We start from the raw sequence: 14,240 nt of genomic DNA on the forward strand, positions 1-14,240 counted from the left end.
TTCTATTATTATTATTATTATTATTATTATTATTATTATTATTATTCTATTATTAGTGTGTCTTAAAAATTCTGGTCTAAGGAACTCATCCACCATTAGTAACTTATGTTCACTATTATCTTTTGATTGCATTTTTTTTCTTGAAGCTATGAAAAAAAGTTAAGTAAATGTTCAAGACTTGGTTGAATATACTGGTTCACATAGTGAGAAATTGTGATTTCCTAATTTTATTTTAATTTGATTTAACTTGAATTTAACCATTTTGTTTGTATTTGGGTAAATCCTAAAACAGTTATCTTTGCTATAGCTGTTTTTTGTAATTTTTTTCAAAGAGAGGAATAAGGCCCTCCTGGATCTCCCGAGCATCTCATGATTAAAAATGTAAAAGAAAGAGTTACCATATCTTTTTGCAGTTGAAGCCGTCTCTGGGTTCTCTTCTGGTTCTCTTTTACACTGCTGTCCAAATTTGCAAATTTAGATGTTCCTTCCTGTGATGAAAATAAAAGGGCAATGAATGGGAAAAGGCCATAGAACAGGCTCACAAACATTTCCCATGCGAACTGAATGCTACGTCATTTTCCCAAAAGCTGAAAAGACATGTGACTCATCTTGCAACCAAAAAGATAAATTAATAAAAAGGCTCACACAAAAATGTTTCAAGAGTTTCCTGAAGGTGAGGAATGCTTGCTCCAAAATATAAGTCAAACTTGACATGCAAAATACCTCTGAGCCAAGTAAAGTATTTGTTCACTTCCAATTTTCTCTGAATTAGGCACATCTGGATCACAACCTTCCTGCTTCTGGACAGTTAATATGTTTTAACTGTCCAGATGTCCAATATGTAAACAGTTCAACCTATGTGTTATTAATAACATTTTTCTTTCCATTATATAATGATCTTTTTTTTTTCCTTATACACTTACATTATGATGTGACTAATATTTTTGCTTTGCTGACTAACAAGGAGACGGTCAGGAAATGAAAGTGTTTCTGTGTTCCAACAACTTAGGCCTTGGGGATCACTTTACCAGTAACACTATGATTTCAGAAGCCATATTTCACAATATGATCTGGTCATTGGAACCAGATTAAAATTAACTTACTGTCATGTTTTAACTTGTTTTTCTGTATAACTACAGAGGGATATGTCTTCTCAAGTGCATGATGATTTTTTTTTAAAAGTCAGTAATTTGTTCTTTTTTTAAAAAAAATATTGTCTTGTTATCTTGATTTTCTGTTTTTATCTTTCTTTTTTTGTTCACTTTAATAAGAATGTTTTTAAAATGCCCTCGCTTTTTATGGGCTTCCTTTACATTGCTTTTTAACTTAATGATGCTGTCATCCTCCTGAAAATTTTATGTGCTTTCCAATCAATTGTATGCATTTAAATAATCTCCAAACTTCCTTAGAAAATTAGATAGCCTTCTGACCCTCACTTACAAGACAATAAATCATTGTATTTTTAGAAATGGCATTTTCTAAAATTAAAGATGACTTTTCTAGACATTCAAGGTAATTTTCTATAAATACTGTATGCAGATAGAACTTCATTGTCCTGTGATTACTGCTCCAGGTATTTCAATAATTTTACATCTCGAAATCTCAGATACAACTCAGTACTAATTCATAGAAGATTTAGCTTTTTATCAGCTCTACACTTAATGATCTACAACACAGATAGATTAATATTGTCATGCAATGTCAGTTTGTGGATGATATTCAACTGTACATCTTCCATCATGGGCTGAATAGAGGATGCAAACAAGCATTTCTGTGGAGCTGTGGAGACTATCAAGATGTAGATGGGAAGAAACATGCAGAGTTTTAACCCTAGAAAGCTGGAATGATAATTTTTACAGAAGCTTGCTGGTTTTCGAATTTTAAACCTCTTTATGCTTTGCTGAGGTGAACAGGCCACATTTCCTGGAATCACAGTTCCTGTTCCAGATGAAGGCCATGACCATGGGGATCTGCTCAGCTTTGGCAGGTATACCAATTGTAGCCTTATTTATCTGAGAGGTGCTGACATTTGTCATTCATACCGTTGACATCTCCTATATGGACTATGTGTAGTAGTTCAATTTACATCTTTGAAAACCACTTGCTAACTTCAATTGGAGCAAAGCATAATGGCCTATACAGTTATCAATGAAACTCAATATTGCTAGTAACACAGTTTCTGCAGGTGCAGTATTAGCTATTTATACATTCTGAATATAATCAAAGATCCTGGGCATCTTCAAGTTCACCATCCCATATAGATTTTGCAGATACAGTCAATGGGTACAGAGAATGTCTGATGAAATCCCAACCATTCAGGAGGTACAATTGGAAGTGTCCAAAAATGAACTTTCTCTGTAGGGGCTCCATTCCTCTCAAGACAAAAATAACCACAATTCTCATGGCCTTGCAGCCTCTTAAAAGGCCGTTCCAGAAAGCCTTCAAGAGTTGATTATTGTTAAGCTCTGGTTACCAAGAGCATCATTATTATTATTTTTTATTGTGATCAGCTACAATACTTGACTTTAATTATACATTGAATTAGTTCTTGTTGTACATCATTATTGTTACATTGGCTTTAGTGGTTGCATTTAAATACAATTGACTAAAGAGATCTATTCAATCATAAACAAAATAAATAAATAAAATACCCTGTTTGCAATAATTTCACTTATGGTATTTTTCCTCAGTTGGCATACTTTTTTCTCATTAATAATTCAGTTCACATTGCCTTTGGCTTTTCAAGGAATAGATTATATATACTGCACATTTGTACCACTTTTTGTGCAATTTTACATGTCATTTTTTTCCTGTAACTACCTCTAAACAGTTTAATGACTTTTCACAGTTATCATCTTTTATTTCTGTCTCAGTGGAAGAGCACAGAATATTCAGATAATTTCCTTTGGGATGAGTTATCTCATACCAGATGCATCTCAATCCTTGCCAGCTTTCTCTAACAAAACATTTTTAAAAATCACTCAAATGACCTTTAGGTTTTCAATATTAGCAGTCTGATTCAATTTCAAATCAAAAGGAAACTTCTCTTAAAATATTGCATTTTGCATAGCTAATCCCATTTATTTTTTTAAATCCATGCACACCGAAAGCCATCTGCTTTTAAGTATCCCAAAAACAGTTTCATGGAAATCCTGCAGGTTAATTTTGTCCATGGGTGGTTTCTAATAGTGGTTTTATGTAGATTTTGAAGAACATAGGGAATAAAACTCCATAACCCAACCATCATGATGCAGGAAAGTAATCCCCAGAAAATTTTTCTGGAAAAAAGCATCCAGGTCAGAGTAGAACCATAGTGCCCCTATCCCTCAATTTTGATAGCTTACCCAGGGTAATATCATGCTTAATAGTATCAAAAGCCTCTGAGAGTTCCAGGAGGAACAATAGTGTCAAATTCTGTCTGTCTTTTTCCTAGCTAGGTCAACCTAGAGGCAGATCTGATGACCAAGATAGTTCACAGCCAGATCTGAGAGTGGATTGAAATAGATCTGGAAAATCAGTTTTATACAAGAAAGTCTGCAGTTGATCAGCTACCATCCATTCAAGGTCCTTGCCTAGGAAGGGAATATTGTCATCTACCCTGTTTCCCCCAAAATAAGACATCCCCTGATAATAAGCCCAATCGGGCTTTTGAACACATGGCAATAAGGCCAAGCGCTTATTTCAGGGTTCAAAAAAATATAAGACAGGGTCTTATTTTGGGGAAACATGGTAGTTTATAGCTATTTTTATCTTCCAAATTCAAAATTGGCATCTTTAGAAGCAGCCTGATCACCATTTCTTTCCAAGAGGCTAAAACCATTTTCTTTTTCTCTCTATCAGTGAGATTCAATGATGAGCCACAGTGGCACAGTGGTTAAGAGTACAGTACTGCAAGCTACTTCTGCTGACTGTCTGCAATTTGGCAGTTCAAATCTCACCAGGCTCAAGGTTGACTCAGCCTTCCATCCTTCAGAGGTGGGTAAAATGAAGACCCAAATTGTTGGGGGCAATATGCTGACTCTGTAAACCACATAGAGAGGGCTGTAAAAGCACTGTAAAGTGGTATATAAGTGTAAGTGCTATTGCTATTGAAATGGGCAGCCTCTTCCTATTAGATTTCATAAGCCAAGAAAGGTAATTCTCAGACTGGCCATTCAGTAAAACCAAAATAGGACTTCCTGCATCTTATATCAGCTGTTGCCTGTTTTGATATTGCTGCTAATACACGAAACATTTATTTTCCATTCATAAATTGGACCGCTGAATTAAACATATACATATGTTCACAAATAGAGAACTGCTTGCTCAAGACTTAAGATAATCTTTGACACTCAAAGGATTTCTACCAGCATACCTATTCACAGATTAGTAGTATATATTGGTAGTTATTTAGCAAAAACTGAGCACTGCAGTTGTAAAGTATTACACTGTCACTGAAGTATCTGTTGCTTCTCACCCTCATTAGCAGCTCCCGACTTGTCAAATAATTGTCATGATCTGAGAAGATTTCTGATAGTTCTTCAAACATTAATGTTCTATCTCTGCACAAAAGAAAATGGAATGATTTTAAGATTTTCAGTTTTCCTGAAGTAAGTTAAATGACAATTTGCTCCATTAATTTAAAATTTGGTTGTGATGATGGTATTATCTTGTAAGGAGATTTCTCAGATTTAGGACCTAGGCAAATCCCCAATTACATCTCTTCTTTTAGGTTACTGTCTAAGCAAGGAGAATATAATTCCAATTATAATGTTAAACAAGAAGCAGCTCATTGTAGTCTCTCGGTATTTTTTTTGATGCAACAGCCAATCCATCCCCCAGGCTTCTAGGTTCTCTGAAATGCAAGCATTTATATGCCACTTTTTACTCTGCAGTTGAAAGCAGAGTAACTGCTTCTTTTCCTCACAACAGTCATTGAAGTAGACTAAGCTGAGAGACTATGACTGGCCAAAATCATCCAGAGATTCCTTGGCCGAGGATGGAGTCCCTAGTCTGAGTCACACACCTTAAGTTGGAGAGACTTCAGATAGTTCTGTATTTGAGGAACTGTAGAAAAATAGTAATATCAACAGCTAAATTAGGCATCCTTAGAGATGCTTCTGAGCCAATTTATAACTGATAGTTATAAATTAAAAATCTCATTTTTGCTAATTATTGACTGCCTTCAGTTTTCACCCCATCTGCAACAGCCCATCAACAATTCTACAGGAATTGTAAATTACAGATTTCCAAGTCCCAAAAGCTACAGAAACTTATAGGGAGATATAACTAGCAACTGCCCAAGAATAGATGGGATATTGATCTTACTTTGCAACACATGCCCAGCTTTTCTTTAACCGATAGATGGAGTTGGATTGAAGTGCTGAAACGATGGCTCTCAAAGAGGAGAAATTCTTAAGAATCCTACATTCCTATAAAGGGAGTGAAAATGGAACAGAGAAGGGTTACACATTGCTCAGTTACTCTTTTAGGAGCATTGTTGCTCTAAATTCTTATTTTTTTAAAAAAGGAAACTGTCAACTACATAAACATTGACCAATTCTTTTTTTAAAAATATGTTGCTTTTTCTGGACTTGAAAATACCTTCTAGGGTTACTGTATTCTTGCTTTCTTTACCTTTTGATCTTTAATATTATAGTTTCCAACCATCACAACTGAAATGTGTATAGAGAGTGAAAATAACTAAATGTAATCTATGCAAAACATTGTTATCACATGAAGTGTCCGTATTCAGATCATAAAGCACCGTATACGCCATCCAGAGTCACTTTGGATGATCAGCATATAAAATAAGTAAATAAATAAGTAAGTAAGTAAATTAGATAGATAGATAGATAGATAGACAGACAGACAGACAGACAGACAGACAGACAGACAGACAGACAGACAGACAGACAGACATGCAATCAGAAAGTATTGGGACTGGAAAGAATTGGAATTACTTCCCAAACTAAATTGATCAACAAATATCAAAGCCTTTCTACCATCCAGGGAAAATTGACTCTGTTCTATTGAACTTCCAAGGAAATCTGAAATGCTATGCCCAAAGCTAGTCTACCTGTTTTCCATATTATTGGGGGAAGAAAAAAACACTCAAAGATAGGGATCAGATGAATCCTGATATTTATGCATGTTATAATGGACACGGACACACACACAATCCAGCATTTGTATGAATAGCAAGAAGACAGATGGAACAAAATGAGTCTTTACATGGGCAATATTGATCCACTTCTCTATGATCTTGGCGCGCTGATGCGTTTTCAGCTCCTTGCCGTTCAAAATGGTCCTGATGACGCATTTGGTGACTGCATTGAACTGTGCAATAGTAGCTCTGATGGTGGGAGCCAAGTGTTTGTTTTCTTTCTTATCTCTCTGAGACCAGATGCAGCCCAAACAGTGGTGTGGCACCACTCTTTTAAACAGTGTCTGGAACAACACATAAAACATCATGTCAAGGCTATAAGACTTATTTCTACTAGACATATTGTGTTGAAATACACAACATGGCAGTCATTCCAACCTTTCTAACAAAAGGCACATCTCTTTTCCCCTTGAATTTCATAGACAGCAATAGTCTTTTTTAGTAGAAGTAATAACAGAAGTAGTAGCAGTAATATTTATTGGGCATGCATTTATACTCAAGAATAGTGTACTGTAAGCAAACAAAAATATCATGAGATAATACAAGAATCAATTTAAACTTAACTAATATTTACTTGTACAGTGTTCACAAGGAAGAGTTCTCCCTCTCCATTGTTCAACATATAGCCTCAGAGGAATGACTCAGGTAGAGATGCAACAAAAACTTATTTGAAACAGTGTAAATCTGCCATGGTTCTAGTTTGTGAATGGTCGAATACCAAAATGCAACAAATATAGCAGAGCAGAGGGTAGTTTGAAAGGGAAATGTGTCTAGAAATACAGTGGGTCAGCACTGCAGGATACTCAGCCCTTGATTTCTTGTAGCTCATAACTTCCACATAGGGCACTGCTTGGGAATTAGACAGAAAACCCAGCAAAAAGCAACAGTTAGGGACATAAATCTCCCAATGCAAATCCATAGTCTGTTCATTTGCAACCCATGTGTTATTTTATGTGGCACAGCTCTTCCTGCAACGTTAATAGTGTTTTACTGTGTTGCATAAAATGCAAAGAGCAGCATGCATGTGCATTATTGGGTTATATGATCCACTATCAATGAACAACTTTAAGGCCATGGATTTAAAGCATTACTTCAAATATTTTGTACGTATGTATGCTTGTATTCCTTTAGCTAATTTCATCCATACTATTATATTGCTGAGGAAATATTTGTTGTTTCCTTAATTTTATTAAAATTTATAAGGTTGTATGAGGACTGAGTGATGAGTCAATGCTTTTTAAATATTCTACAATAATTGCCTGCTGGAAATTAAATAGCCAAGTTCAATATTTGCCAATTTGTTTTAGGAGTAATTTAACAGTTGAATACCTTTTATTACTTAATTCCATCTATTAGCCGTACAGAAAAAAGGTTCAAACTGGTTCAAAAAGTATCAAATAGTGGGAATTCAGTCCACTTAACTAAAACTTCTTTCAATCAATTTTCATAAAGACATATTCTGAGTTCATAAACATGGTAACATTTTAGCTGGCTTGAATATAACCTGAGATAGATCACTGATAACTAAGACTGACACTATCCAATTTATGAGAAATTTATTTTGCTGATGAAAAAAATTTTTTTTTCAAACTCTTGAATTCTGATTTACCTGCAAAATGTTAAACATATACACATCTAGAATTTTATTTCACTTAACTATGTTTAACATGATTTAGAACAGGTCAACGATGTATGTGAGACATGAGGCTTTTTAATCATGAATAATGAGCAAATACTGCTTGCTCTACATTATTTGAAAACAGAAAGTTCCTTGAAATATAATATTTCAAAATATATTCACTTAATTTGAATGCTTTTCTAGATTATAGTTATATAAGCTTAATTAGGTTTTACAGACTGTAAAACATAATTAGTCTGTGAATTTACTGTAATTAACAGACTGTCTTACAGTTAATCAAATAACCAGAGTAATAAAAGGATTTCAAATGGTTTTGCAAACCAATACTTGCACTAATTGTGGCCTGTCGCAAAGTCTGAACTAACAAAACATTATTAAGGCTATCATTCCACATCTGAACGTCACTGTAACAAAAAAGTCAAATGAGAGAAAAAAAGCAAAACAAAATAGATTTAGAACATGGCTTTCCTAAGTATTTGAAAATTCAGTCCATGGACTGCCTTGGATTGAATCTAATGCTATCCACTTAAACTTTCATGCAAAGTTCTGCAATTCTTTTGAACATTTTTATCAGTTTCCAATTGCAGAAAACCATCTAGCACAACAAAATGGACTAGTGAGCCATCAACAATTAGTAACAGATGACAATTAGTATAGATAAACATATTACATACACAAACTTGCTTTGATCAATCTTTACAAAGAACGATCTATGTCTAAGGAGCCATTTAACTGGTTCACTATTGGTTCACTATTTGCCCTAAACTTTGCAATAATTTTGCAATATTAAAAAATCAGCAGTTTTCTACTGTAACTTAGTTGTTGTTGTTTTTATCAAATGCTGTTATAAAACTATATTTTAAGAAAGTATTGTTTAAGTATCTTTTTAAATTTTTTTAGTTTATAATCAAAACAATATTTAATCTTAAAGAAACAGAAAGTTTAAAAATTTAAAATAGAAGCTAAGAAGAAAAGGAAATGAAAAGCGGGGGGGGGAGGCAAAAAAATACTCTCCCCCAAGTATTATGTATTTTAAACAATAGTTACAACCAGGGGTGAAATGCTCCCGGTTTGGACCGGCTCGGGCGAGTAGGTAGCGATGGCGGCGGGTAGTTCGGAGAACCGGTAGCAAAAATCTCTGCCCCCGCCCCCCATGCCCAGCTGAGCTGCGCGATCATCAGAGCCTTTTTTTTCTTTTAAATGGCTCTGATGAGCCAAGCTCTGACTATCCCAGCTGAGTTGCCTGCTAATCAGGCAACTCAGCTTGGATCGCCAGAGCCATGTAAAAAAAAAAAAACTTTTTTCTCTTTTAAATGGCTCTGATGATCCAAGCTCTGAAGATCCCAGCTGAGTTGCCTGCTAATTGGTAGCAAAAATCCCTCCCCCGCCCCTCCTCAGCTTGCTTATCTTAACTGCTGGTCGCAACGCCTTGCTGTAATCCCTGCAATCCATTGCATCAGCAAGCAACTGAATCTCCCTGCCTGCAATCAAGCAGGCAGGGAGTTGTGGACTTCAACTCCCAGAATTCCTCAGCCAGCAAAGCAAAGCTGGCTGAGGAATTCTGGGAGTTGAAGTCTACAAGTCTTAAAGTTGCCAAGGTTGGAGACCCCTGTTCTATTAGGTAAGTTTTTTTCCCCTTTGGGAGCTTTAAAAAAATACAGTAGTTAATTGGGGGTTTTTTTAGTTGTTCTTTTTTTCGACCTAGCCATTTAAAGTTTAGGAAGTTTTAAATTTAGCTGCTTTTATATAAAAATAAAATAAAATAATATTTATGCAGCTTTCTGAGATTTAGTATGTTTCTGTAGTGTTTCACTCTAACTACACAAACATACAAAATCTCACAAAGCTGTATGTGGAATTTTGTGTGTGTAAAGTGTGAAAGTTGGTTCTTTGGGCTTTTTGTGGCTGTGTAAGGTTCCTGCTTGTTGCAGGGGCCATTTTGGGTCTAGCACAGCTGCTTTTACATTGTGGGTGAGCCAGTTGTGTTGTGTTGTGTTGTGTGTGTGTAAAGTGTGAAAGTTGGTTTTTTGGGCCTTTTGTGGCTGTGTGAGGTTCCTGCTTGTTGCAGGGGCCATTTTGGATCTAGCACAGCTGCTTTTATATTGTGGGTGAGCCAATTGTGTTGTGTTGTGTTTTGTAGGTTAAAAAAGGGCAAAGAAGTGACATTGACTTGGCCACACCCACCTGACCAACAAGCCACGCCCTCCCAGTCACCTTACCACCAATCCCCGCCCACTAATTAAGCCACGGCCACAGAACCGGTAGCAAAAAAAATTAGATTTCACCCCTGGTTACAACCAAATGTTGTTTGGTTTTGTCATAAACTGATGCCAAGTTTTAAAAAAGGTACATAATAACTGCACAATCTTTAATAGAGAAGACTATTAAGAAAAGTTATAGAATTTGGATGTGCAAATTTCCCAAATGAAAGAAAATTAACCTAGATACTTATTTAGATGGCTCCATTATTGAAGTGGTTTTTATCCTCCCTTTGCCTATGTTTTGCTTTTATGGTATGCGTTAATACAGGTTTCTGTGTTTTGTATTTGTAGTGTTTTACATTTGTTGTTTTTCTTTTATTGTTGTGCACCTCCCAGAGTTGCTTTTGATGAGATGGGTGATATAAATCTGATTAATAATTAACAATTTCTTCATTCAGTGAGCATACCAGGAAAACTGATGAAACAATTTAGCAACCCACTTTATCATGTAATCAGTGAGAATAAAGGGCAATTTTATCTCAGCTAGGAAAAACAATAGAAATAACCCCACACATTTTCCAAAGAGGTATAAAAATGTTACATATGGTAAATCAGCTGTTTGCATAAACTAAAATTGTATACATTAGTTTTCTGATGTTTCATCGGCTTGTTTTTATATTTTGATTGTTGGTTTATATTTGACTGTTCAGTGTCTTGGATACCATATGTTTGGAAAGCTAAATAAAAATTTAAGGAATAAATAAAACAAACACTTCAGAATCATAATCTGTATGTATGCTTACAAAAAAGTATACATCTGTTTATACTTACAGCATCCATGTAAGTTAACTGTTCTGCTACTAGGTCTTCTGGGAAAGAAGAAAATTCTTCTGATGCACTATTCTCTGTTCCTTCTTCAGTTGCAAATATATCATGAATCTCACCTGTCAGGATATAATGTATTGTGAAAATTGACTAAATGTTTCCTCTCATCCTACCTCATGCAAGTCTAATTGAAGTTAGATCTTGTGCTGAAGAGTAGTTTGAGACAAAAAACAGGATTATGATTATGATTTTAATAGAATAGAATAGAATTCTTTATTGGCCAAGTGTGATTGGACACACAAGGAATTTGTCTTGGTGCATACGCTCTCGGTGTACATAACAGAAAAGATACATTCGTCAGGAATCATAAGGTACAACATTTAATTATAGTCATAGGGAACAAATAAGCAATCAAATCATATTAGTAAACAATCAGTATAAATCGTAAGGATACCAGCAACAAGATTACAGTCATAAGTGGGAGGAGATGGGTGATAGGCACGATGAGAAGATTAATAGTAATGTAGACTCAGTAACTAGTTTGACAGTGTTGAGAGAATTATTTGTTTAGCAGAGTGATGGCTTTTGAGAAAAAACTGTCCTTGTGTCTAGTTTTTTTCGCTCTCCCCAGACTCCTAGAAAGGCTCTGGAGCCTGGGGAGAGCAAAAAACGGGTCTTCCAGTCCCACCGGAAATTGGCAAATGGGCAGTTTTCGGCCTCCGGAGGGCCTCCGGGAGTGTGTGTGTGAGGAAGGCTGTTTTTGCCCTCCCCAGTCTCCTAGAAAGGCTCTGGAGCTCTTGTGGCCCACCAGCGGCCTGCGCGGATCGTGGCTAATCCCGATGACGAGGAGGCTGGTGTGGGGTTGCACCAGCAGCCTGCGCAGCCGGTGCTTACATCGGACAGCGAGGAGGCTGAAGAGGTTGTGGTGCCAGAGATAGAGACTCAGCCAGGGCCTTCAGAACCTCCAGAGGCTCCTTCAAGTGTAGAGTGCGAAGTGGAGGAGCCTCTCCTCAATGCTCGAGCATGCAGGGCTGCCAAAAGGCAGAAGTGGCTACTCAGGAGGAGGAGGTCTCCTCGAGAGTAAGGTTTGAGGATAATTGGCCACTCCCTTAGCCTATTTAAGTCGCATGCAGTTAGTAATTTCTTGCTGGAAACAATGTGTAATTATTACAGAGCATTTTGGAGAGTATCTTGTTTTCTGGGCTGGTTGCTAACCTTTGCCGGACTTTGCTTATTTTTGGTATGTTATAACTTTGATAAGGACCGTTGGTGTGTGTCACAATCCTTGGGAATCCAGAGCTGGGGAAGAACAGGAGCCTGGGGAGAGAGAAAAATGGGCCCACCAGGCCATCGCGTGCCAGGAGCGGGAGGGGCGCACATGCGCAGGGGGCATAGAATTATGGGTGTGGGCATGCACATGACCCCCCCCCGGCACTCTCCTGCTCCTGGCACACAATGGCAAAAAAGTTAGCCAACACTGGTCTACAGCATCTGGTTTCTGAGATGACCATTGCTGTTAGATATTACACAAGCTATAGCAATTCCTGTATTTTTTTTTTCTGTAAAATTTGCATCAACTTTTAATTTTTTTTTATGTGATGAAGATCTGGATTGAGGGTTCTCACTGATAACATCTTAGATTCAGCTGAAATAATGTTCCTTTTTTTTTCCAATAAGAAGGCAAGAGGCAAGGCTTCTGTACCTAGAGTATCTGCTGTGCCTAGGAACTTCTGTGGGAACTTTTTATTCTGTAAACAGCTAATTATAGTTCTCAGCATTTAGACTTCCTTTGTTTGATATATGTATTCATTAGGTACAAATTAACAACCCTAGGAGATTTTGAAATTTCGGATGAGAAGAACCATTTACATTTTTCCTTTGGGAGAAAAAAAAAAGTCCATTTATTTGGTGCCAAGGATGACTAATTGTATAATTTGTACATTTTGCAACATTCAGATAGATAATATTCAAAGGGGAAAGAATTTCTGAAGTTTATTGCATTCATTCCTTATTGCGTACTATCATTTCCTATCCATTTCCTACTACTTTTCTGTGAAAACTGGACATTCATTTGGTTGTGTTCATCAGGCAAATTCCAATGGCTTTCTAGATATGCTAATTATGCCCATAGGAAACCTTCTGTCTTGGGGGAAGGGGGAAGGCTATTTATCAGTCCTGACACTGCAAGCAGCATTCCAGTGTCACTACTGTTCACAATTGTTCCAGTGGCATTTTGACCTGCTAACGTAAATTTTCCTTTTGTCCTCGGATGTCAGCACCAGACCATTCAGATAGGAAAAAACAGTCACAGACACTTCCTTTGTCATGAAAGAAGCAAAGGAAAATAATAATAATTAAAAAAAAATCTGCTGCTGGATCACAGGAGAGACCAATTTTAAGTGAAACATCAGAGCAATGGTGAATTTATTTTGAAAACTTGCAAGCTGCACTTAAGCTGATAATCATCTCAAAGCAGCATTTTAAATGTTAGGGAATTTGGCAGAAGCATTCGGCTCCTCACCTTCCTACAGAGAAAAGTCAGAAAACTGATTCGCCAAGCACACTAAATGAAAAGTTTACAATCCACTATTCCTTTTTTTCCCCCTACTGTATTCCAACTGATATCACAGCATAATAAATGCCGAAAACAGTGCAATGACTGCTTCCTTATAAAAAGTAGTTGTTAAAATATTTGCAGAATATCCTTACTGTTGTTTACTACTTCTTGCTTCTGAAACTGCTCCAAGAGTTGCTGTGCCCTTCTTTCAGGGTCCGAGCCTGGCATGATCCTGGTCAAATAATCCAGCAGTTTCTGCAAACAAAGGAAATGAGGTGGCTCTTGGAAATCCTCCGAGCATTGGTCTAACCAGGCTCTCAGTATTGAGGCTATGGCACTGCAAAACAGAAATACATCATATACAGTCAGCTACATCGATATCATTATATTCCAGGTCATGCAACAAAACTTAAAAACCCAAAGTAGGTTAAAATCAATGGTGCGATAATTCTGAGATCATTCTAAAAGGTAACAATGTGTTGGACTCAACCAGCACCTCCATGTCCTTGTTGAAATCAGTATCAATCAGTAGGGTTTGGTCAAAGGCTTGAGACTCACCAGTGCCATTTTGGTGGCTCATATATTCATGTAGAAGCATAGCAAACAGAAGTCATGACACTTGCTTTCCGCAATCTTAAAAAAAAATAGATCACGTTTTGCATCAACTGAGATGGTATGCACTTTGTGACCATTTATGCCCAAAGCACTCATAAAATGGGTCCAGGTGCTTTATGTTTATACCAGCAGCCAAGTATTATTTACCTCCAGCCTTTCTGACTGTTTTCTTGTGAAATATAGTGTGCACCAAGGCTTGGCATTATTGCCACCATTGCACATTCTCATCATGGATACCATTATGTAAGGCCTGCATCA

General features: G+C 36.7%; 1 protein-coding gene across 2 annotated transcripts in view; it reads right to left on the reverse strand.

Annotated features, from left to right (window-relative positions):
• The window catches only part of RGL1 (ral guanine nucleotide dissociation stimulator like 1), a 100,874-nt gene that overhangs the window by 19,523 nt on the left and 67,111 nt on the right, over positions 1-14,240 (reverse strand). For both annotated transcript variants that reach the window (XM_034409635.3, XM_034409634.3), the window contains exons 5-10: positions 13,520-13,704; positions 10,817-10,929; positions 6,214-6,429; positions 5,308-5,411; positions 4,457-4,541; positions 399-488 (exon numbers count right to left, since the gene is read on the reverse strand). In XM_034409635.3, coding sequence (XP_034265526.2) covers positions 399-488; positions 4,457-4,541; positions 5,308-5,411; positions 6,214-6,429; positions 10,817-10,929; positions 13,520-13,704 — 793 coding nt within the window. The remainder of the gene's footprint in view (positions 1-398; positions 489-4,456; positions 4,542-5,307; positions 5,412-6,213; positions 6,430-10,816; positions 10,930-13,519; positions 13,705-14,240) is intronic.

Source organism: Pantherophis guttatus, chromosome 3, assembly GCF_059756535.1.
Source record: "Pantherophis guttatus breed Tessera chromosome 3, ASM5975653v1, whole genome shotgun sequence".
Lineage (NCBI taxonomy): Eukaryota > Metazoa > Chordata > Lepidosauria > Squamata > Colubridae > Pantherophis > Pantherophis guttatus.